The sequence below is a fragment of the Osmerus mordax genome, unplaced genomic scaffold, assembly GCF_038355195.1.
Source record: "Osmerus mordax isolate fOsmMor3 unplaced genomic scaffold, fOsmMor3.pri Scaffold_168, whole genome shotgun sequence".
Taxonomy (NCBI): Eukaryota; Metazoa; Chordata; class Actinopteri; order Osmeriformes; family Osmeridae; genus Osmerus; species Osmerus mordax.
This window is the reverse complement of record NW_027120480.1, coordinates 1-22,199: the sequence shown is the minus strand read 5'-3', so window position 1 is coordinate 22,199 and position 22,199 is coordinate 1. Positions and strand designations below refer to the sequence as shown.

The window sequence follows — 22,199 nt, the reverse complement described above, 5'->3', positions numbered from 1 at the left end:
TAGGGTTTCCTGTCTCTATGGCGACTGACTACCAAATTCCCAACAGATTTGATCAACTCTCCATCTAATGAAAGGTGCATGTCTGTACCATTGACATGATTGCACTGCCTTAATGATGGTGTCAATGTGTGGGTAGATGATGAAACTGTCAGGCCATATCAATCACAAACACCCTTGAGACAGGCAGGCTGTGTAGACTGGTTTCAATAAATAAAATCACCTGATAATTTCAATTGATTATTTATTAATCTCAAACATTGACTTGGGTTACAGTTTATGATGCTTGTTTTCTGTCTTTCTTTGTTTTCTTCGGTTTCTCCTTATCTACGTTTGGTCTCTCCAAACGACTAAAAAGTACTCCAGTGTCAGTCCCCAGTGCTCTCCCCTCAAAGCAGCACTCCCTTTCCCCATACTTCTCCAGGAAGTTGATATGCGCCCAGCTCCTCTCCCCAGGCTTCACTCCTAGCCTGGATAGCAACTTATTTGCTGTCTGTGGCACTACGGGCTGCAGCAGGGTTCCATAAACCCTGAGGCACTCCAGGGACACATGAAGGATGGTGTCCAGCCAACGCTGATCACCACTCTCCCCTCTGTCCAACTTCCACGGCGCATGTCTTTGGATGAAACTGTTTGTTTGCCTCACACAGTTGTTGATGGCCTCAAGCGCCTTGTACACCAGCATGTTGTCATAGTGCTGCTCTACCACAGCTCGTAGTCCGGCTACAGACTCCAGCATGTGGTAGTCCTCGGCTACAGCTCTCCCCCTGGATTCCCCTGAGGATGCACAAGGAAAACAGTCAGCCCAGAACTGGGTGTACGTCTGGGCTGGGTTGAGAGACGGGGCTGTGCAGCGGTTCAGAAGACCACCCAAAGAGTCCGCCAGCTCCGAATTCAGCAGTTTGACCACTTTGTCGTCGTCATAGTCGCAGTCAGAATCCGGGACGCCCTGACGTAGGAGAAAGTACCTGATGCCATCAACCGTGAACCTTTGTGACCTCTCCTGGGGATCCACCACGTTCCCCAAGCTTTTAGACATTTTCTTCCCCCTGACCGTCCAATGAGAATGTACATGTATACTCTGTGGGAGAGGCAACCCAGCAGCCAGTAGGAAAGCCGGCCAATAGATAGCATGGAATTTCAAGATGTCCTTCCCCACAACATGATGGGCAGCACTCCACCATGCAGCGTGTGTGTGAGGATAGCCAGTAACCGTAAGGTAGTTGACCAGTGCATCCAACCACACATAGATGGTCTGTTCAGGGTCACTGGGGACAGGAATCCCCCACTGGAGCCGGCTTCTCTGGCGGGAAACAGAGAGGTCTGGTAGGTCATCCTGCAGCCACTGGAGAACCGCCTGGTGGAAGCGGTCTGGCTGCACAGCCTTGGGATTGAACCTCAGCCAGTCCTGAAGCTGAGACCGGAATTCAGACAGACGGAAAAGGTAATTGTCCTCCTTCATCCATTCCACCTGCCACAAACAAAGTAATCAGTTACCTTGTGTGTGTATGTCAGAAAGTGAAACAAATAAATGCTTGGTATTTGTTTACAGTTTTCTTTACATTGGCCAACATATTTGATACTTTAGTTATTGTTTAAACTATTAAACAGTCACACTGTTTATTACCTTATGGCCGCTCTCCAGTGATATCTTGATATCCTTCCCTGAGGCGTCTGTAGCATCGCCCACCTGGGATGGAGTGAGGAAGGTTTCATCCTGTGTGGAGTACCAGCCTTCATACTTCCCCTTGTAGATAAAACCCTTGGCTTGAAGAGAAGTCCAAAAGTGCCCCACTGCCAGCCTGTGCCTCTCCTCTGTAGTCCTAATATAGTCTGTGTAGGAGATATCACAGCTCCTAAAGAGTTGTTTGAATCTCTCTGACACCTCCGTGCATAATGTCAAAGGGTCTTTTCCGGCAGCATCTGCAGCCTGCTGAATTTTCAGGCCATGCTCATCCGTACCTGAAAGCAAAAAAGGGCATTACCACAAGACATCCATTTACTCTCAGTAAACATATATTCCAGTGTATTCTGCATTTACCTGTGGCGAACTTCGAGTTGAAACCTTGCAGGAGTTTATATCTATGCAGGAAGTCAGCTGTCACAGCAGAGTACAAATGACCTATATGAGGGGCAGCATTCACATAGAAAATTGGGGTGGTAACGTAGTAGGTCTTGTCTTTGCTGGGACTATTCGTGCCCAGGTATCTCAACAGGAGTCTTTGATTTTGATGCGAGGAGCTACTGGAAAGCAATCCGATTAATGCCTTTACGTTTCTGAACATGGAGAGATGGGTACTCATCCTGTCCCACCATTCCAAGATGAAACTTAAAGACGGAACAGTTCACATGGGATTCTTATAGTAAGTAGAACAGAGCTAGCAAGCTAGCAATAATTACAATCCTTTTTTGAGAAACCAAAAATCCGTACCATTGGAAGAGCGGAAGACTCAGGCAGTGCTATTTTGATTGTACGAAAGAGGTCTACAGTTTCTAATCAGCTACATGTAAAAGCACGTTTCAAGGTTAGATTTTCTTCCGGTTTGATCCCAGCCAATAGACCTATCACAATTCAGTGTTTTAAGTATGACCCCGCCTTTTCCGAGCAAAAACCAATCAGATCAACATACACGTTTACTGTAAACAGTTGTCAAAACACGAATTTACGTAAACAAATAAATATACATATATATTAATGTTATACGCATTCAGATATATCAGCAAGTCAACCTACAGCGACGTTAATAGCAGATTGTTACTGATTATGCAGCACAGACAGAAAAAGAACAGGAAGAAGAGCCAAGTCCTGGGTGGGGGTTGGTCAGATGCTGCTGTGCTGTACATCGCCTAATCGAATGGGTTGACAACAAAATTAAGGTGAACTCTTAAAAATAATGTGTGTGTATAAGCTGCAAAATAGCTGGGGAAACAGTTCATCTAAGCGGTAAGGTGTGTGAACAACTACTTATAAAAACAGACGGGAAGTTTTGACTGCTTGCTTCAGACGATATTAGCTTAAAAAAGTTGGTGTTTAACCCGTGTAATTACACAAATCCATTTAAACCATTACCGATTCGTATTTTTTTTTTTACACGTTTGAGATTGCATGTGCCACCATTTATACTATAGTTCAGACAGCAATCGTATCAATCGAAACTAATTGACAATACTATCATGAGCAACCTGAGAGCACACCCCCAATCATGTGATAAGGCAAAAAGTTTAGAAACAAGCTAACGCGAGCTAACGCTGCGCTGTACTACTGTTAAATGTTGCTGACGTAATAGATTGATAATTGTTTCCGATTATTTTAACACTTAATGTTTTCCAGATGGAAGTAAATCGTTTGGATTTTTACATTGGCCTCTCTCTTGCTATGAGCTCGAGCATCTTCATCGGAGGAAGTTTTATCCTGAAGAAGAAGGGGCTACTGCGATTGGCTGGCAAGGGTTCTATGAGAGCAGGTACTTAACACTCCTGTCAATTTTATTCGTAACATTATAAACCAAGCATGATGCATTGCTTATTGCATTTTTATGATAAACATGATTTTCGTTTATTTATTTATTTGCAGGCCAAGGAGGCTATGCATATCTGAAGGAATGGCTTTGGTGGGCAGGATTAATTTCAAGTAAGTGTTGTTTTAATAACTGTGTTCTTACATATAAAATAAAAGACAATAACTGCAGTTGTGTTTCATAGTACAGTATGTGCTGTATTCAATTTGTCAACCCTGTACTTACTTTGCCTACTGATTTTCGTCCATCACATTGTGGCCTTTGTTTTCAAAGAGAAAGGGAGGCTATTGTGGGTTTGGTATTTTTGCTGGTTGTACTTTTGAGTTTATGCAACACCCACAAGTAGCCATATGGAAATCTTTGAAGTACACATTCCTCAAAAAACATTTGCATATGGAGGCGGAATAAGCCAAATGATCAAAACGTTTCACACCTTATATTTACAGACATTACCCATACCATCCACAGCATACTGATGTTGATCTCTTGCATTTCAGTGGGTGCTGGCGAGGCTGCAAACTTTGCTGCTTACGCGTTTGCCCCTGCAACTCTGGTCACACCACTGGGAGCATTGAGTGTACTTGTGAGGTAGCTAAATGTATATGACCACAGTTGTGATACTTACGCTTTGCTCTATTAACAGTCAACACGAGGTGTGATAATGAGAATATCTCTTTCAGATCACACATTCAAACATTGTCATGCTTTGAAGGCTTTTTGGTCTCATTGACTCATCAGACAGTGTTTATTCTGATGATATTAGCAAGGCCTATCTTCATGTCTTGCTCCGCATCTCACTCCTTACCCCAGTGCGGTGCTGGCCTCCTACTTCCTGAATGAGCGGTTGAATGTGCATGGGAAGGTGGGCTGCTTAATGTGCATCCTGGGCTCCACGGTGATGGTCATCCATGCCCCTCTGGAGGAGGAGGTGGCCTCCCTCAGTGTCATGGCTGAGAAGCTCAAAGACCCAGGTACTGAGAGCACACATCACCATCCATGCACACAGTGTTCATAGTAACTACAACTTGAGAACCAGCTGATCATGTGTGAAGCAGCAAATAATATTGCAGATCAATGCTGCTTGTTTAGCGTGAATTCATATTTGGATTTGACACCATTTCTGTTATTGTATTGTATTGTGATCTCTTCCAGGGTTCATCGTATTTGCTCTGTGTGTTGTGGTGGGCAGCGGGGTCCTCGTCTTTTTTGTTGCCCCGCGTTACGGACAGAAGAACGTGCTGGTCTACATCCTGATCTGCTCCGTGATTGGGTCTCTATCTGTGTCCTGTGTCAAGGGGCTGGGCATCGGGATCAAGGAGCTCTTTGCTGGGACTGCTGTCCTGAAAGAGCCCTTGTTCTGGGCTCTGCTAATATGCCTGGTGATATGTGTTAGCATCCAAATCAGTTACCTCAACAAAGCCTTGGACATATTCAACACCTCTATAGTCACGCCAATCTACTATGTGTTCTTCACCACCTCAGTAATGGCTTGCTCTGCTATCTTGTTCAAGGAGTGGTTGAGTATGAGCACAGATGGGGTGGTGGGGACCATCAGTGGGTTCCTCACCATCATCTTGGGGATTTTTCTCCTCCATGCCTTCAAGGACATTACCTTCACCTGGGATTCTCTACCAGTTTACCTGAGAAAGCGTCCTGAGGGGTCACCCTGGAACCACCAGCCCTACATGGCCCTCCCCAGGCAAGAGAGAAAGGCAGAGGAGGAGGAGGGGAAGTCAGCCAGAAACGGGAGCTCCAAGGCTGGGTACTCACCAGAGAACTCCACCAGGAGGAACAATAGCTTTGTTGCCACTTAAAGCCAACCTCTAACTAAAGTTCTGACCATGGCCTAGTTTTAGACCTAGATTTATGGTAAACCAAATAGACAGGTAGGTCACATGATGGTTACTCAATCTGTATCAAAAGGAAATGTTTTTCTTTAATTTACCATGCACTCTTTCTATAAGAACACTGTACTGTTGGAAATGTTTGTCAATTTCAGTTTACTTGTATGTGCCAAAGTCTGTTCACTGGTTTTAGTAGTTATGCTTGGACTTGTATATATTTATTTATTTGTGATAAACAATCTGAAGACAGACATTGTAGCCTAATCAAATTGAATGTTTGCTCAAGGTAATTCATACTTACTTTTTTTAACCTTTTTACTGTTAAGTGTATAAAGCAAAAGGGTTCTGATGTTTCTCTTCCCATAACATCTGCACTGTTTCTAGGTACCCAATGATGTCATGGTGTGGTAAATGTAATCCTCCACCTTCCCCACCTCCACACCCCAAATGAACCTTGTGCCTTACTATTATTTAAATACTTACCGTTACATGTTTTGATAATTATACAAATGTGCCTTTGTTCCATACATGAAAGATGTATGATCTTGACAATTACTATCTGTTGTAATTTACTTACCATAGAAATTAATCAGTTTCCTAGAAGCATGTACACTTAAAATGTAACATTTTTAGAATACACATTGAAAAACACATTTGTAACAACCTGTTTCTTTTTAGAATAAACATTTGAAACTGTGCATCATCTTAGAACCTGTGCATTCTAAAAGACGGAAAACTACAGAAACCATACATAATACTTTTTATTGCGTATGTTCAGTAAAACATTTGATTTAGCATTAAACCATGCAATTATTTTCCATCATTTCTTACTGAGGTGCTTAACCTGTATAGCTCCCAATGTCTTAAATAGGAGTGCAGTGTGTCTCTCAGATGTCATGGTCTGGCATCAGGTCTCAGGTTTTTCACCAGCCATGTGAACCAGGAACTCTACTATAGCAGATGCCTTGTTCATAATATCAACTTTAAGGGGGCATGGACCCTTTTTTTGGACTTCACAGACATGAACTTTCAATCTAACTTCACATTGTTACCACACATATCCTATTATGCAAGAGAAAATTAGTCCATACTAATCTTGGTGACAATATACAACAACCTAATCTGAGGCACTTATCAATAGTAACACTTCCATGTTTCCTTTTGGTTCTCATTGCACCATATAGAAATGTGGCATGGCTATGCGTGAAAGCCAGTGGCCATCTGTGTCCTGTGTCCATTTTGTGGAAGAATCTTTGCTATTCGGACATGGACTCCGAGAATGATCCCCGACCCCTCTGAGTTTGTTCCAGTCTGTTGAGGATGAACTGGCTAGTGTCAATGAAACGTTCTACACAGTTCACAAAGCAGACTTCTGTCCTGGAGTCTAGCTTTGGGCCAGGCTTCTCCATGCATTTCTCCTGAAAAGGTGAGACAGAAGAGATGGACAAATCATTTCAGGATACATATGACCTGGACATTAGCTACAGGCAAGCTATTCATAAGTTTTGTTTGTTATAACAGTTGGTTAAAACTTACTGTAGTGACATACGACGAGTCTTGAAATAACCTGGCTGTGGCTACAGACGTGCTAACCGATTATCTAGCTACTAGCTAGATGGCTCTGCAGGCCTCAAAATAGCATTCCTATAACATACAACAGCATCTTCCATGCTTGCTAAATTCACGATAACTGTCATGCTTTAAATGCTGATTTGGCTGCCTATGTTCCATATGTCTAAATGCTCAGGTGAGAAGATGTAGCTACTACCTAGCATCGAGCTAGAAAGCTCAGAATAAGTACTGAATCTTTTCTTACCCAACAGACTTCCGTCATCTGATGCACCAACTGCTGAAACCTTTGTTTTTGAGACTCAACTTCGATAAATTGCTGTAGCTGAGGGTCAGCCGTTGCTCCTTGGCTGTCCATGATTTATTTCAAATCTAGAAATACGTGATCTTAAACTACAGATATTACAGTTCCTGACCTTCACGTGTATGGATGGACTCAAAGCATGATGGGAAACCGGAAGTTGTTATACCAAACAGAATGCAAGAACGTAGGTGTGAGTGAAAAACACATAGGTAGGTATCTTTTGTATTTAAAAAAACTTTTCTATCGTCATTTACTGAAATGTAGTCTTTCTCGTAAGAGACATTTAAAATGCAGAGTTTCTTAAAAATCTAAATATCAGATGATAGACGTCAAGCATACTAATTTGGAAAGTAACACAAAAGGCACATTTTATTTAATTCGGTTGGGTCTACATGGAATGAAATTACTACTACTAATATTTATAATAATAATAACAATGTTGATTGTAATTATAATAATAATAATAATAACAGATGTGACTAAATTCATTTACATTACTCATAACAGACAGTATTCAATATGCTCTTATCAGCATTTAACAGTTTCATGCTTAATCCTGCAAATCACAATATCTACAGAGGTGTTCACATTACTGAAGTTCTTGAGATTTCTCCCATGTTCAACCAGATAGCTTCCTCAGAGAAAGTGTGGTTATTTGAACCTGCTTTTGAACGTGCAGTTCTTTCGACTTCTCCATAAGTAGGGATCACACAGGGACTTTGAAGTTGGATGCCAAGAGCGGAAGAGGGACTTCTATAAGGAAGTGTGTTCCTCAATTGGTGTGAACTGTTTGCGTGTGATTTATTGGAGATCGTAGAGCAAGTCCTGAATAGTCACCACAAGCTCCTCGAAGTTGGGCCTCTCTTCAGCCTTCTACAATATAAATCAAGAGGAGATATAGATGGGGTGATGAAGTAGAAAAGACAGTATAAGATGACATGATAATTTTTATGTTATCAACAAATACAAATACCTCAATCCAACAGCTTGTCATGATAGTGTACACCCTGTCATTGGCCAACTGGGGGCGATAGAGACGCAGGCCTCTAGACACCTGCTCCACAATCTCTGTGTTGTTTAGCCGTTCATAAGGCATCCTGCCCAAAGTGTAGACCTCCCACATTAAAACTCCTAAACCAGAAAACACTGAGTGAGTCCAAGAAAACCTGGTGAAAATAAGATCAGGATCACAAAGTATGTGGATTTAATATATTCTAACCAAATGCCCAGATGTCTGACTTGCTGCTGAATTTACAGTAAAGCAGCACTTCAGGAGGAGACCAGCGGACTGGGAATTTTGATCCGGCAGAGCTTGTGTACTCATCATCTAAGACATACCTGAAACGTCAGGCATCCATCCCATTAGATTGAGTGCAGGAATGTTGATTGTGTCTTACTGTTGTGTGATTTTATTCAGAGCAATATCATGCATTACCTTGATAGTCCAAAGTCTGTCACTTTAACTGTGCCATTTGTATCTACCAAACAGTTTCTGGCAGCCTATCGATAAAAACAGTGTTCCATATAAGTACAGATGTTATTTTGGATCACATGCAGCATTCTATGCTGCCATCACACACTTTTAGAGTGTAATAGTGTGAAAACCTTGTTATATTTATCATTGTATTGTGTTGTATCATAACAGTGTGTAATATCTGCCTTTCTCTTACCAAGTCTCTGTGGAGGTACTGCTGGTTCTCTAGATAAGCCATGCCCTCAGTCACGTCCTTACACATCTCCAGGAGCTGGATGGATGTGGGGTGCTGCTTCAGGCCTTCACGCAGGTATGACAGCAGGCAGCCATTAGAGAGGAACTCAGTCACTATGTAAATGGGCCTTTGTTTTGTGCAGACGCCATACAGCTGAACCAAGTTCTCATGACGGAGCTTCCTGGTACCAGCAAAAACAAGAAGGGACAACTTCAAATGTGATTTCATCCTGAATGACATTGTGAGACTACGTGACTTGTTTAGAGATAACGGTCATGTCTAGAAAGTCTGTTGTCTATAATGGACACTGAATTCATAAATTATTTTGTAATTGTCACACACTTACATCATGACTTTGGCCTCTTCGATGAAGTCATCCTCTGACATGGAGCCCTCTTTAATCATCTTGATGGCCACGTCATGCTGACCCTGCCATTTCCCATACTTCACCACTCCAAACTGGCCGTTCCCCAGCTCTTTGATAAAAGTCAGGTGGCGGGGATCAATCTCCCAAACACCTGGAGGATACAACAGACAATGACATGTTTCCTGTTGAACACGGACTTCCCTTAACAGTCAAATTGCACACATTTTATAGTATTCTTTATCAACAGTCATATTGTACACATTTTACATTCTATTGTATTCTGTCCACTCTTTTACTTACAGTACTTTTTTGATCTCTCTTTATATTTTAACTTACTATGTTTATTGTTGTGCACCAGCCCACCAAAGCAAATTCCTCATACGTGCAAACTTACTTGGCAATAAACCGGATTCTGATTCTGATTTTTGGTGTTCTGTTAACCTACTGTGAGAACGAAGACTCATACGTACCATAGCCCAAGCCTGCTGTTGACGGGGCGTTCTGTTTCTGATTGGAAACAATGTACTTGAGCCTGCTCACCATGCCTGTTTTGGGAAGGGTGTAAAGACATTGTGCATCTGTCAAGGTGACATACATGTACAGTTATGGTATGAAAGGACTTTGGATGGATGGCCAGTGGTACCTGCTGCATTGTGCTGGTGATAGTTGATAAGTTCTTGAATGCTGCTGAAATTGTGCTTCTCTGCTAGGTAGTACTGTGCTTGTGGGGTAGTACAGATATTATAGTGTCTGCAGCTAGCTACAGCATCCCTATGAAATAAAGAATGGTTGGAGCAGATTAGTAGAGCTGACAGATTATTTTGAAATCTGAGATCTGAGCACGAAAGCTAAATTGCAATATCTAACTGATACTGATGGGTACTAGTGATCCCTGGTTTTGCATGGACAACATTTACATCTCTCTTCCTTTGCAGACCACGGTTTCCGCTTGCAGTATTAAGTTCTTCTTTTGCTTTTCACTCATGGCTCGGCCATGCCTCTCAAACAAACTTACCCTCCAGCCTTGGTTAATAGAGATACTGTGTATTTTCCAGCCTTGCTTGAATCTCGCACTAAAAAGCCTCCATCTTTGTTCTGTGAAAAACCACAGCATGACAGGATGGTGAAAGTTTGTTTTAGCCAAGTAGAGGATGAAAATCAGATATGTATATTGCTCTAATTTATTCACCTCAGTCTTCAGTAGCTTCTCTGCTTGGCTGCGATTCATGTTTTTACAATACCAGCTGAGAGAAAAAGGTCAAATGTGCATTATCAGAACTGGAAGAATAACTGACCTCACAGCAATGGGTTTTACAGGATATCACATGACTGTTACTTCCTCATTTGGCAGTATCAGCTGCCTCAGGGATGTTACTTTATCTTTTGGGAGGGTGGCAGGGTAATTTGGTACCTCACATGGAGGCCAGAATCTTAACGATGTAAAGCTGACTGACTTCAGACAAACCCATTATAATAAATGTAAATGTTTTGAAGTTTAACATGACCACACTCACTCAAACCCTTCCAGTCCATTTCTGGCTTTCACCACAAAATTACTTGGAATATATCCCTCCTTTCTGCAAAAGGAAAGACAAAAACAGTTTTCACGGTCAGATAAATCCATGTGCAAATACAGTTAACTAAATGTGAAATATGTTTGTCTTAGAAGACTCATACACGCATGATCTTGTGCATCTATTCTTAGGACAGTGTTGTTGCATTGTAAGACACATATTGTTACTCTCTCACCCATATTTATCTCTGGCCTTCCACCAGTGCTGATCAGCGATCTCTAAGATGGTGTACTCCTCATCGCTCCTGAGCTCCAGGTCCTGGGGGTTCATAGGTGTGTACTCATACTCGGCGATGACCGTCATGCCCACAGAGGGGCCAGACTCCTCAGGAGGCTGAGGAGGTAGAGCTCTGGTAGCTCTCTCCTGGGCAACAGGAGAATAGTGCGAGAGACAGTGGAATGAGGGAGCCAATTGGAATACAAAAGTGTTTTTTGTTGTTGTTGTGTGGTTACTCTGTTAGTTTGAGTATGTGAGTGCAGGACAACAGAAGGATAGGTACTTCTTCAGGGGTCGGGGGAAGAGGTTTCCGGGATTCTCTTCGAGACCCCTTAGCGAATCCTATCCGGGAGAGAGGAAGGGTCAATATCAAGTTAGATGATTCTAAAGGATTTTGCTCAGATAAAGTGATGCCAGTCAAACACAAAACAACCATTGCATGTCTATGGGTAGGATATGGATAGCTCTCCCATCACCTACCTCTGTTCTTGGTCTCCAGCACCCTGCAGCCCATGGCCTGTTTGACCTCCTGTTGGCAGCACTGCCACATGCCGTCTACCCAGAAACAGGGGTGGAACTTCTGTATCAAGTCCTTGTTGATGCGCACCACTTCATTTAAAACATAAAACCGACACACACGCAACGTGGGAAGACATTTACATTGGATCAACACATGCATTTGCCTATGAAGATTTTACATGGAAGAGTAGGGAGATTGCCTCCACTGTGTATGGTATATCTTATACAACATCTTTGTGAATATTATGTATTGTACTTTAGGGTCATTCTTTTGTTTGAATAGCTTTAGTTTGTGACTCATCATATTTACCATGTTTGAGTTTGTGAATCCACTTTTTTTGAATCTCTTCATTTTTGGCAAAAATATACAGGGGTCCTTCATCATATATTATCTGTAGTAAAATGAAAAGAAAGAGGCCTTTCATTGTTGAATATGAATCTGAATTGAAAAGCCGTCAGTGCTTTTCTCCGATATTTTCATTAATACTACATTCATACTGTGTCACTTTATTATTGGCTGCGTTGTCACTGTGCAGTCACAACACCTGCACTGAATTTGAAATCTCAGAGTTAGTTTTACTTTTGATATTGACTTCCAGCATGTTAACCATGCATGCTACAGTAGCTGTTTGGTCATTTGACTTTTCAGTAGGAACTGTTCAGTCACATGCTAACCTGAAATGGATAGAGACGCTCTTTAGGGGAGTTGGGCTCGGGCTGGACCACTTCCACACACTTGATCTTTTCAAGATCCACTGAACCCTTCAGACCTTTCTTTTTCTGGGAGATTACAAAAAAAGACCTAGTCAATCCAAATGTATGATTAGAGAATGAACTGATACTTAATTCAATCACCAGTTAATTATGCCTTACCATTTTGTCAACATCATAATCATAGTAGGATATCTTGTCCTGCGTGAGAACAAACAACCTCTCCTTGAAGTTCAGAGGGGAGGTCTTCTTCTTCTGCTGAGAACGTTTTATGAAGATCTCCTCCAGGAGAATGTCTGACATGATTCAACCAGACGTATTCGTAGCTGGAGAAATGATCAAATTGAATAGCATGAATATTTAATTGAAGGGCATAACATTAAATACCATAAATACTACTGTACAGTATCATAGATAGTATCATATCTCTGTACAGGCTACAAGATACTCATACAGTTCCGCATAACCTCAATTTGTCACCTCCACCCAATGTGGATTACAATTTTTCTCGATTGCTAACACACAAAAATTGTATGTGTAAGCCATCCCCACAAAACCATTTTGCCAAATCCCAGCAGAAAGACCATGTATCCCAATCTTTACACACAATTGACCCTTTTTGACACATTTCTCAGGTTCATTCACACTTCTTTGCAAAAGTCTAAACACACCTCTTAGTTTAAGACACAATTATCACCATTATGTCATTCAGAAAACACTGCCATTTGATAAGTAAACCCAAAACAGCGCAATTCAAACAACCTTAACAACCAATTATCCATGTGTAAGCAGTAACAAGCAAATATACTCAACAAGCAATCAGGGGTTTGGAATGAATACAAAGTTAAGCTGATCTGTACTTTGAAATCATGAATGCTAATATCAGAAGAAAAGGAAGAAATGTCTAAATGAGAGGAGGTGGACAAGGGAGAGGAAGAGGCAGAGGAAGAGGAAGAAGAACAACAATCTCAAATGAGATCCGTGCCACACTATGACAGAAATCCCTATGAATCAGAATCAGAATGGGATTTATTCACCCTGAAAGTATGCACAGACAAGGAATTTGCTTTGGCAGGAAGGTGCATACAATAAACATATAGGGACCTAACATTTTTATATGTGGACTATCTATACTAAGGGTACATGAACTAGCAGTACTAAGTGGGATAGAATAACCTTCTCCAAGCCATGGAAGAAGCTTGTGGGGACATTGCTCTTGAGTCTTGTCAGGGATGGCTCAGGCATTCAGGGGCATTTTCCCTGCTGTTTGGCTAGAGAAACATTGCCTGTGAAGTTGAGGAAAATCTCTGGCCTGACCCTGGTCAGAGATAGGATGCTGACCCACAATGAACAGTACTGTACTCAAGCTCTGTTACCCAGGCAACAATTATTTGTTTATTTCCTTGTTTTCTTAGCCTTTGTTCCCCAAATTACAATTTACAGTAATACATTTGTGTTGTTGACTAACAGTACTACTATTATTGTATACTGTGACCACTACAGTAACAATAGCTCAAAATGCAATTGCTGTATAATGTAAATAGAAAATAAACAGCCTGTAAGAAGGACAATTGCAGTAATTGTGAGTTTTATGACATTGTGTCAAACTCATGAGGTGGAACATATCTAAAATTCAGGGACACGTTGTAGTCTATGGTTCTTGAAAAGCTTTTTAATTCCTCCCAGCAGTGTCTAAAAGGTATTCAGAAGGTAGAATTTATTTGAGGGCTTTGTGTGTATTTTGAATGCAAAGTTAGGTTTATACGACAGATAATATGGTTTTGACTACTGTGTTTGATTTTGGGTCAAAAGCCAAGGGTTTGGCCAAAACAGTGTAAGTATGAAGATGTGTGTTTAGAGTTTGGAGAAAACACAGTACACATTCAAGAAATGTGTCTTAGCAATTGAGAAAAACTGTAACAAGTTGTAGAGCTGTGGCTGTTTATGTCTTTTACAATGCTTAGCTGTTTCTAACGTATTAGAGATGAAGTAGCTTCGTCCAACTGTGCTATTGTAGCTTTAATTATTTCCGGAGAGAGAGAGGGAGAGAGAGGGGGGGGTGAGAGAGAGGGGGGGGGAGAGAGGGGGAGAGATTAGGAGAGAGAGAGAGAGAGGGGGAGAGAGAGAGAGGGGGGTGAGAGAGGGTGAGAGATTAGGAGAGAGAGAGAGAGAGAGAGGGGGGGGGTGAGAGAGGGGGAGAGAGTAGGAGTGAGATAGAGGGGGTGGGTGAGAGAGGGGGAGAGATTAGGAGAAAGAGAGAGAGACAGAGAGAGGGAGAGAGAGAGAGAGAGAGAGAGAGAGAGAGAGAGAGAGAGAGAGAGAGAGAGAGAGAGAGAGAGAGAGAGAGAGAGAGAGAGAGAGAGAGAGACAGTAGGAGAGAGAAAAAGCTCCTGATCAGGTATCAGTGTTTGAGTAATGCTTAGTTTGCATAGCCCTGCTGTTCGTGTCAATGACACCCTTTGTTGCAAGTGTTTCCCTCTTCAGCGCATAGTTTTCCTCCAGAAACTTCTTCCTACTTCTCTGTGTTCCATGCTATTGACCATAAGTGACAGGGAAGTGCATTACTATCTTTATTGTGAATGTAGGCAGCTAATTCTTGTCATTTTAGATGTCCTTGTCATTACTAAATTACCAATCTTGCTCTCTGGTCTGATTCTCTTAGTGGAAGATCTATGGACATGTATAAACTCCCAACTGCAGAACCAATGCGTATTTCAAAGTGGAGAATACATAAAAAATGCATTGTAAGTATGCCACTGAGACCATGAACCTGTCACCTCCCTGGATAAGACATTAAAAAAATCCCCTATTGATGCTAGTCTAAGACGGAAGTGGAGGTGGGCTGGATATTGGTTTAGAGATAATAACATTTGATAATTACTTAGGAAGATACTGGTACAGTATCACCTTAACCAGTGATAACCAGAGTGCAGTAAGGTAGCTAAATACCATATTTTGATTTACAGAAGACAGAGGAGAAAAATGTATTCAACTATAGGGGGGTTTAATATTGGCCAAACAACAAAACTATTCCCCTAGGTTTAAAAGAATAGGGGTAAACTGAACAATGTATTAACATTAACCAAATGTGCTGAAATTACAGTTATTTGAGTCAATGGGTTAAATCAGAGCAAAAATGGTCAAAGTAAAGTTAAAAGAAATAGATATTTACCGGTAATAACATTGCAAGCACATGTTACATGTTACAAAAGGAAGGTTTTAACTCTTACCAACTCTACCTTGATTATTGTAAATCAGAGAGAGAGACAGAGAGAGAGAGAGAGAGACACAGAGAGACAGAGAGACAGAGAGAGAGTGAGTAAGAGGTGAGCAAGGAGAATGAGTGGGAGAAGCCACAGTTGAGGAGGACCTCCGGAGATCAAGAATCTAGAGAACAATGCTCCACAATTCCCTTTGTACCCAACTATCATCCGTCGAACAACCAATCAGACAGCATCTTGACCCTTACTTGTCAACATATAACTAGCAATGCAACAGTAAGTTACATAATGAGATGTGAGACCCATCAAGTTGAGACACCGTCCAGCAACTCCATATTTTAGCATTTGAGAGGACGGAGGCAGTGTGATACCCAGCCTTACAAGATTGACAAATGATTGAAACTCATCTAAAGAGTCGCTTACTTGATATTATGTAAAGATTATTCATATTGGAAGAACAACAATCAAATTCCATGATTACGTACATCTACAACTGAATACGAAAATTAAATAACAACTATCATTGCAAATTTTATGAAATACTTTAGTCTTAGTAGCTTTAGTCTAAACTACATATCAAGGTTCAAGCTCATCCATATACAGGAACATTATAAGTTTCAAATGTTACTGACATCTGACCACTGTGGTCATAGTACAGTTCATTTAGAATATTTAAACATCCTCTGGTTATTTCCTGGTTTCAACTATGCCTTTAAAGCCAACGGAGACTTTCTACATATGTCACTAACCAAAGTGTGAACTTTGTAGTTATTTCTATTCCTGAAGCAAGTTTCATTTTGCACATAGTCTGTGAGGGACATGAACATTGCAGTCTATTAGTTCACATCGACAAAGTGTCACAGTAACCTTACCTCTGTAAAGTCATAGGAGTCCCCAAAAAATTGTCAAAAGCAGATCATTTGTGAGATTATTGTCCCTTTCCCACGGAGCGGCTTCTGTACCACCTCGTTTTATTTGTCTGAGGTTTTGTTTCAACTGCTTGTGTTGCATGGCAGTAATAGATGCTAGGGGTTTTTCAAAGGGGTTGTGAGTCACTTGGACTGTCACATTTCTATGTATAGGGAAGTTGCATCAGGGTTGAATGACAATGGATGGGAGAAGAGACTAATTTCGAAAGGCTCAGTGGTACAGATGTAGATAAGCATGGAACCTATCTGATTCCAGTGTGTCGCAAAATACTCCTGACAGATGGGATTAGTGGTTGGGGATTGTAGTATACAGGAGTGAATATCACTTTAAAACATCCATTATACTGTACCGACAGTCTGACCCTGTTCCTGGAGACAAGATGATTCACATTTGTTACAACAGGGGTTAAGGTAGAAACGTACGGCAGGGTTGCCATAAGCAGACTTGGTCCACCCCGCTTCAAACTATAGTCTGTCATAAAGGATTTGAGAGGAATCCTCCATACGGCTTTACCATAACAGTGTACTGTACAATCAAACTATTTAATCTAGCCGTCATCGATAATCAGGCGTAGTTGCATACAGTCTTGTGCACAGTAATTTTGGTGTGGTTAGTGAAGCTAGTTTAGAGGAATGCAGCGTCATATTTCTCTTCTTTTCTATTACACACTAACCAATGATAGTGTTTGTTTGGTGATAAGAAGATTCTCTCATGAATGTTCTTTCTGGACGTTTCCTGACAGATAACTGTTTGTGTGTGTGTGTGTGTGTGTGCGTGCGTGTGCGTGTGCGAGAGAGTCTTGTGTTTGTGTGTTGGCAGTGTTAAGGGGAGTAAAACTTACTTAAATCACACACATATCCATGTGTTGTCCATATCAAGAAGAAACTATATACAACTAATATGTATATCTATGTATACATATATATGTATACTACACGCATACACACAGTAAACTGGCAGAGTAATGTTAGCATTTATATTTGCACATCTAATACATGTAATTACTTACAATACAGTTATAGAATGTCACAGTAACCTAGTCATTGCAGACACATTGGTGTATATTGTAAGTATTTTAAAAATATTTTGCATGCACAACCAATGTTAACTAAAACAATCATGTTTTAGTTTTTCGTACAGCAGCTACTTAGCAGAAACGTGAAGTCTGCTGAAGTTATTCTGCCTTCCAAAACAGAAAGAAGGCTTGTCCCTCTGACACCAACACGATTCCCAGTGTGTGCAATCCTACGGCTTCAGCGGCATCATCACCTACCTGGACTGTGACTCAGGAAGCTCCAGGCATCAGTCTGAGGAGTGTTGTGAGGAAACAGAGTAAGGTACCTGTGACTAGACTGCTTCTACTCCAGGTCATCTACTGCCTGCCTTTGTGTAGCTCCGAGACCAAACCCCACCCTTTGTGAGAAACTGACTTCACTCAGTTCCCCTTTTGCTTCCTGCTCATTTTCATATCAGTAATTTTTTGTGGTAGAATGTTGTTTGCTAAAGTAGGCTGAAAAGTGCAGCCCTTAATACAGATACATCACGTTATTATAAATTCAGATGATAATAATAATACATTAAAAAACGTGTGTACACGTTTTTTAATAATACATTAATAATACATTAAAAAACGTGTGTACACGTTTTTTAATAATACATTAAAAAACGTTTTTTAATGTATTATTATTATCATCTGAATTGCCAGTATCAATGTTATTGTAAAATAACTCTTGCCATGACTGGTTGCACTACGTAATCATTATTTCACTTTTTTTTAAGGTTCTAACCATAGACCTACATTACAAACATGTTCAAATCTTTTTTGTTCCTGGATTTTCTCATTTGACGTGTCCTCCACACACCAACCACCACACGATGGCAGTCTTCAAAAACATGGACCTATGTTTTCCCTCCGGAGAGGTCCTTATCAAGGATTGCTTCCGAATTCTTCCTTCCTCTTTCGTCTGCATCGGGTCGCAGCCATGGTAAGGAATTGGTCCACGACTACTATTTTAAAAATCAATTGTAATCGTCTCAATTGCACATGATATACTCATTCATGTTATAGCATATGTGTAAACGTTATATAGCGGGATCTTTACATGCAATTATTTGTGGTTTTGTGTTTTGATGTCTTCGTAAATTTTACAACCAAACTTCTAGCGACAAGAGCAGCATCCACCAAACGGCCTTCCCAACGCGTACTAGACTTTTGCTTAAAACATTTCCTTAAGCTTCAGATATTGCTTCATATCATGAAGTGCCTATTGACTATACCCCCCCTTCCCCATATCACGAACTTGCCGTCAAATTTAGCCTGAAATTCTTTGCTTGTGCTGCGTCAGTTGAAAGATTGGCTAGATTAGCTAGCTAGTTAACCATTTCCTTGTCAGCCTACTAGTTCAACCTTTTGATCATGAACCAATACATTGGTGCACATGAATTGACAGACGCGTACATTGGCTGGTTTAGCGAACAGTATAGTCAAATTGGGATCGTGTTGGTGTAGTAGTAGCAATAGCAAGTTATCCAAGGTGGCCATGCTTGTTAGTGATTTCGTTGCTTGATGGCTGAATCTGAAGATGCTGTCAGATCTAACCCTATTCAATTGTACCCTGGTCGAGCATAGCTAACGCCACTATTTTGACAGGTCAACGTACCAAAGACCCGCAGAACCTACTGCAAGAAGTGCAAGAAGCACCAGCCTCACAAAGTTACCCAGTACAAGAAGGGAAAGGACTCCCTCTATGCACAGGGTAAGTCTGAAAGGGTCCCAACTCCCACATTTTAAGAACTACATTTTCCATCAGAGGCATTGATTCATGTATTTATTATAGGTAAGAGGAGATACGACAGAAAGCAGTCTGGTTATGGTGGACAGACCAAGCCTATTTTCCGCAAAAAGGTGAGCCTGCCTCGCTTTTACATTTTATCCATTTAGCTCTTGTCTTTCCTATTTCACAAGCTGTACCAGTGAACCTTGTTTTTAAAGGCACATCTTTTTGTCCTAGGCCAAGACCACAAAGAAGATTGTGCTGAGGCTGGAGTGTGTGGAGCCTAACTGCAGATCCAAGAGAATGCTGGCCATCAAAAGATGCAAACACTTTGAGTTGGGAGGTGACAAGAAGAGAAAGGTAAGGCTTTCAGGCTATCAACCGATCTTCACCCTAAGTTGTATTTGCTGCTTACACAAGTGTTTCCAAGACAGTTGCATGTTTTACGCCTAGTGACAAATTGGAATGAAGGCTAATGTCACTTGATTGTAAAATGAACTTCCACCTCTTGCATGTCGATGTTTGGTTTAGCCATCTCATTAACAAGGCTCATGTACAGTAGTGAGATGTTTAGAAATGGTTCACCTGCTTTATGAATTCTGTATTCTAAAATGCTTTTAAATTTGTTTTCCAGGGCCAGGTCATCCAGTTTTAAACACTGGCTTAATCTTCTGAATGGAGTTGTCACAGTTTTCAATAAATTTGTGGAAATGTTCATTGTTGTCCTTCATTAACATTTCACAATAAACAAAAATGGAAGAAACCCTGGGAGGAGCTATTCAGCAAGGGATTCCCTATACTAAACTAGCAACAGTAACAAGTTTACTTTGTTTGTCAATTTAAGATATATCTAGGCAGACATGGATGCTTTATTTGTTTTATAAGTTGTATGCTACATATACAAACTTCAGGATTGCATTATTTGTAGTGAAGCTTTAAAAGTACACATACTTAAGCAGCTGTACAAGTGACAAGTTTTTCACCCAAATTTGAAAGTTGAAATGGAGTCAGCCTCAATTGACAGGTAATTTGTTCCTGAGAAAAGGTGCTCTGAGTCTCAATCAGGCTGGTCCGACCGGCCTCCAACAGTATGACATGATTACAAGTGTTTTCATATGTAGACAGGGTACTAGTAGGCTACTTATTTTATGAAAAAACATTGGCTTTCATGGATGACCCAAGAGGACCCCAAAGGGTGATCCAAGCATCTGAAGCCCCTTCGTTAAGTACAAAGATGAAACCGATGGAAAAAAACCAAAGCACAAGTTATGTATTACATTTACATCATAGAAAGTAAAAGGCAATTTACTGTTGGGCTTCGCATTCCCTTGATTTAAAGTGCAGTGATTGAATGTAGTGTACAAATACTACAGAGCTGCGTTCTTCAGTTTATGAGGTGTGTTCAGCCACTGCATGTTCTGATTTTTCTTGATGTGGCTTTCAACTGGAGAGATGGTCAACAAGGCAGTTCCAGAGGGGTTCACCTTCACTACTACCCTGCTGTCAGGGGTCAGTACCCCCAGCTCCTTGTAGCTGGGCAGAACCTGTGTGACGTTACACTTGGGGTGACAGATCTTCCAGCTTGGCAGTAAGACTGGGTTAAAACCCTGTGGACCGCCAATCTCCTGCCTGTTCCATACAGCCAGAGCCAGTCTTCCTCTGGACAAGGGCCTCTCCCACACCTCCAGACTGTTCGACTTTGAAAACAGTACAGTGGAAACAGTTATGCTGCGTCTATTCGCAAAAATTACTGTAACCTGAAGTTTGGTGCAGTCAGGCCTACCTTGATGGAGCGGTAACCTTGCCTGCCAAGTGGGTCCTGGCTAATGGCAATGATGTGGTGGTTCTGTAGCAGCTCCTTGGACCTGGGGCAGATGTCTCTCAGGTCATTGGACATCAGCAGAGGAGCAGCCATGATGGCCCACATCGCCATCTGTGACTCCTGTTGAGCATGACTCAGCCCGAAGTTACCGATCACAAGCTGGAGGCAAAATGATATTCTTACTACCACAAGGACGTTCTAGAGAAGCAGTACCAATAATTCCAGTTCAACTGTACTCACACTTGTTACAAATGACATAATGACTCTGAAACTTGATTGTCTATACCAGATTTTCACATCAAACCTTATATCAAAGCATTGCTTTAGTTTGCTTGTGAAACAGTAGTCATGTGATGTGGGACCTGATAACCCCATGATGTCATGAGTTGTCGAGCATGTCATTGCTCCTCATCAGGTCACGTGTCATTTACCAGACTCCGGTGGGTCACCAGAGCAGAACAGTACTGAGATGTGGTCACAGTACCATGTCAGGGTCATTCCAGCCCCCAGGGCCGGCCGAGGGCACGATGATGTCCTGATGATCAGCTGACCAGTCCAAGATGGACTTCACACTGGACCACGAGTCGTAGATGTCTGCAGAGTTGCGCCAGTGGTTACACGCCTCCCGAATGGCTGTGTAGTTAGGCTGCAATCACAAAATATATCCAAATGTTGATCTTGCAGCCATTAATAATTCATGTGTAATGTATGGTGTTGTGTGTTCACTATAGAGGCCAAGATGGTGGAAAGGCCTGGATTTTTTGTATTTGTTACCTGTTTATACGACCACTCATACAGTGGCCACTCACAGGAATACAGGATGCTGTTCCCAGTTTTGTTCAAAGCTTTTGACATGTTCCTGTAGCCTGAAGAAAAAAACATTTGATTTGACTGTGGGTTAGACCGTAGTTTCAGAAATTAACTTTCAAATATTAATATAATGAATCAACCCCGCAGACTTTCAGTGAGTCTCACCCTCTCCCAGTAAAGTCCAGTCCATGTAGCAGCCGTCAAATTTGAGAAGATCCACACCCCAGTCTGCAAAGGTCTGAGCATCTGTATCATAGTGGCCAAGACTCCCAGGGTAGCCTGCACACGTGCTGGTGCCCACATCTGCATAGATG

The 22,199-nt window shown here is 41.4% G+C and overlaps 6 protein-coding genes and 1 long non-coding RNA gene across 8 annotated transcripts; 3 read left to right on the top strand and 4 right to left on the bottom strand.

The window, feature by feature from the left end:
- Nucleotides 1–71: 71 nt before the first annotated feature.
- On the bottom strand, nucleotides 72–2,365 carry LOC136939306 (methionine--tRNA ligase, mitochondrial-like). Its single transcript, XM_067232047.1, has 3 exons — nucleotides 2,039–2,365; nucleotides 1,625–1,959; nucleotides 72–1,468 (listed from the first exon to the last, which is right to left on the bottom strand). The coding sequence occupies exons 1-3, from the start codon at nucleotides 2,298–2,300 to the stop codon at nucleotides 275–277; spliced, it is 1,791 nt and encodes a 596-aa protein (XP_067088148.1). The 5' UTR covers nucleotides 2,301–2,365; the 3' UTR covers nucleotides 72–274.
- Nucleotides 2,366–2,812: 447 nt separating this feature from the next.
- On the top strand, nucleotides 2,813–6,047 carry LOC136939300 (magnesium transporter NIPA2-like). 2 transcript variants are annotated; one of them, XM_067232042.1, is made up of 6 exons: nucleotides 2,813–2,941; nucleotides 3,329–3,461; nucleotides 3,572–3,628; nucleotides 4,013–4,103; nucleotides 4,326–4,486; nucleotides 4,668–6,047. In XM_067232042.1, the coding sequence occupies exons 2-6, from the start codon at nucleotides 3,329–3,331 to the stop codon at nucleotides 5,327–5,329; spliced, it is 1,104 nt and encodes a 367-aa protein (XP_067088143.1). In that variant the 5' UTR covers nucleotides 2,813–2,941; the 3' UTR covers nucleotides 5,330–6,047. The 2 variants fall into 2 exon arrangements, with proteins under 2 accessions (XP_067088143.1, XP_067088142.1); XM_067232041.1 differs by having other exon boundaries at nucleotides 2,823–2,874.
- A 55-nt stretch (nucleotides 6,048–6,102) lies between these two features.
- LOC136939301 (mitochondrial import inner membrane translocase subunit Tim8 A) lies at nucleotides 6,103–7,374 on the bottom strand. Its single transcript, XM_067232043.1, has 2 exons — nucleotides 7,176–7,374; nucleotides 6,103–6,777 (listed from the first exon to the last, which is right to left on the bottom strand). Exons 1-2 carry the CDS (start codon nucleotides 7,284–7,286, stop codon nucleotides 6,616–6,618), a joined length of 273 nt encoding a protein of 90 aa, XP_067088144.1. The 5' UTR covers nucleotides 7,287–7,374; the 3' UTR covers nucleotides 6,103–6,615.
- Nucleotides 7,375–7,581: 207 nt separating this feature from the next.
- LOC136939298 (tyrosine-protein kinase BTK-like) lies at nucleotides 7,582–12,730 on the bottom strand. Its single transcript, XM_067232039.1, has 17 exons — nucleotides 12,491–12,730; nucleotides 12,293–12,397; nucleotides 11,928–12,009; nucleotides 11,579–11,707; nucleotides 11,382–11,440; nucleotides 11,058–11,245; nucleotides 10,823–10,885; nucleotides 10,498–10,552; nucleotides 10,324–10,403; nucleotides 9,952–10,079; nucleotides 9,779–9,853; nucleotides 9,288–9,459; nucleotides 8,903–9,122; nucleotides 8,668–8,732; nucleotides 8,452–8,570; nucleotides 8,206–8,363; nucleotides 7,582–8,105 (listed from the first exon to the last, which is right to left on the bottom strand). The coding sequence occupies exons 1-17, from the start codon at nucleotides 12,629–12,631 to the stop codon at nucleotides 8,034–8,036; spliced, it is 1,911 nt and encodes a 636-aa protein (XP_067088140.1). The 5' UTR covers nucleotides 12,632–12,730; the 3' UTR covers nucleotides 7,582–8,033.
- LOC136939304 (uncharacterized) lies at nucleotides 8,905–9,730 on the top strand. Its single transcript, XR_010875795.1, has 2 exons — nucleotides 8,905–9,016; nucleotides 9,084–9,730. It is a non-coding gene; the product is annotated as an uncharacterized lncRNA (long non-coding RNA).
- A 5,650-nt stretch (nucleotides 12,731–18,380) lies between the features above and the next one.
- LOC136939299 (large ribosomal subunit protein eL42) lies at nucleotides 18,381–19,968 on the top strand. The gene is made up of 5 exons (XM_067232040.1): nucleotides 18,381–18,464; nucleotides 19,130–19,235; nucleotides 19,317–19,384; nucleotides 19,491–19,613; nucleotides 19,888–19,968. The coding sequence occupies exons 1-5, from the start codon at nucleotides 18,381–18,383 to the stop codon at nucleotides 19,906–19,908; spliced, it is 402 nt and encodes a 133-aa protein (XP_067088141.1). The 3' UTR covers nucleotides 19,909–19,968.
- Nucleotides 19,969–20,326: 358 nt separating this feature from the next.
- Nucleotides 20,327–22,189, bottom strand: LOC136939303 (alpha-galactosidase A-like). Its single transcript, XM_067232044.1, has 5 exons — nucleotides 22,051–22,189; nucleotides 21,850–21,941; nucleotides 21,560–21,721; nucleotides 21,037–21,234; nucleotides 20,327–20,950 (listed from the first exon to the last, which is right to left on the bottom strand). Exons 1-5 carry the CDS (start codon nucleotides 22,073–22,075, stop codon nucleotides 20,621–20,623), a joined length of 807 nt encoding a protein of 268 aa, XP_067088145.1. The 5' UTR covers nucleotides 22,076–22,189; the 3' UTR covers nucleotides 20,327–20,620.
- Between the last annotated feature and the right edge of the window lie 10 nt (nucleotides 22,190–22,199).

Excerpts from the sequence above, each read along its gene's own strand:
- LOC136939306 (XM_067232047.1), bottom strand. The coding sequence starts at position 2,300 with ATGAGTACCCATCTCTCCATGTTCAGAAACGTAAAGGCATTAATCGGA. Across the intron at positions 1,960-2,038 it reads CAACTCGAAGTTCGCCACAG|GTACGGATGAGCATGGCCTG; the intron begins GTAAATGCAGAA and ends TTTTGCTTTCAG. Across the intron at positions 1,469-1,624 it reads CACTGGAGAGCGGCCATAAG|GTGGAATGGATGAAGGAGGA; the intron begins GTAATAAACAGT and ends TGTTTGTGGCAG.
- LOC136939300 (XM_067232042.1), top strand. The coding sequence starts at position 3,329 with ATGGAAGTAAATCGTTTGGATTTTTACATTGGCCTCTCTCTTGCTATG. Across the intron at positions 3,462-3,571 it reads CAAGGGTTCTATGAGAGCAG|GCCAAGGAGGCTATGCATAT; the intron begins GTACTTAACACT and ends ATTTATTTGCAG. Across the intron at positions 4,104-4,325 it reads GCATTGAGTGTACTTGTGAG|TGCGGTGCTGGCCTCCTACT; the intron begins GTAGCTAAATGT and ends TCCTTACCCCAG.
- LOC136939301 (XM_067232043.1), bottom strand. The coding sequence starts at position 7,286 with ATGGACAGCCAAGGAGCAACGGCTGACCCTCAGCTACAGCAATTTATC. Across the intron at positions 6,778-7,175 it reads AGATGACGGAAGTCTGTTGG|GAGAAATGCATGGAGAAGCC; the intron begins GTAAGAAAAGAT and ends TCACCTTTTCAG.
- LOC136939298 (XM_067232039.1), bottom strand. The coding sequence starts at position 12,631 with ATGTCAGACATTCTCCTGGAGGAGATCTTCATAAAACGTTCTCAGCAG. Across the intron at positions 11,708-11,927 it reads GATTCACAAACTCAAACATG|TGGTGCGCATCAACAAGGAC; the intron begins GTAAATATGATG and ends TTTTAAATGAAG. Across the intron at positions 10,553-10,822 it reads AATGGACTGGAAGGGTTTGA|CTGGTATTGTAAAAACATGA; the intron begins GTGAGTGTGGTC and ends TTTTTCTCTCAG.
- LOC136939299 (XM_067232040.1), top strand. The coding sequence starts at position 18,381 with ATGTTTTCCCTCCGGAGAGGTCCTTATCAAGGATTGCTTCCGAATTCT. Across the intron at positions 18,465-19,129 it reads TGCATCGGGTCGCAGCCATG|GTCAACGTACCAAAGACCCG; the intron begins GTAAGGAATTGG and ends CTATTTTGACAG. Across the intron at positions 19,614-19,887 it reads GAGGTGACAAGAAGAGAAAG|GGCCAGGTCATCCAGTTTTA; the intron begins GTAAGGCTTTCA and ends TTTGTTTTCCAG.
- LOC136939303 (XM_067232044.1), bottom strand. The coding sequence starts at position 22,075 with ATGGACTGGACTTTACTGGGAGAGG. Across the intron at positions 21,942-22,050 it reads CTGGACTTTACTGGGAGAGG|GCTACAGGAACATGTCAAAA; the intron begins GTGAGACTCACT and ends TTTTTTCTTCAG. Across the intron at positions 21,722-21,849 it reads ATGAGTGGTCGTATAAACAG|CCTAACTACACAGCCATTCG; the intron begins GTAACAAATACA and ends TTGTGATTGCAG.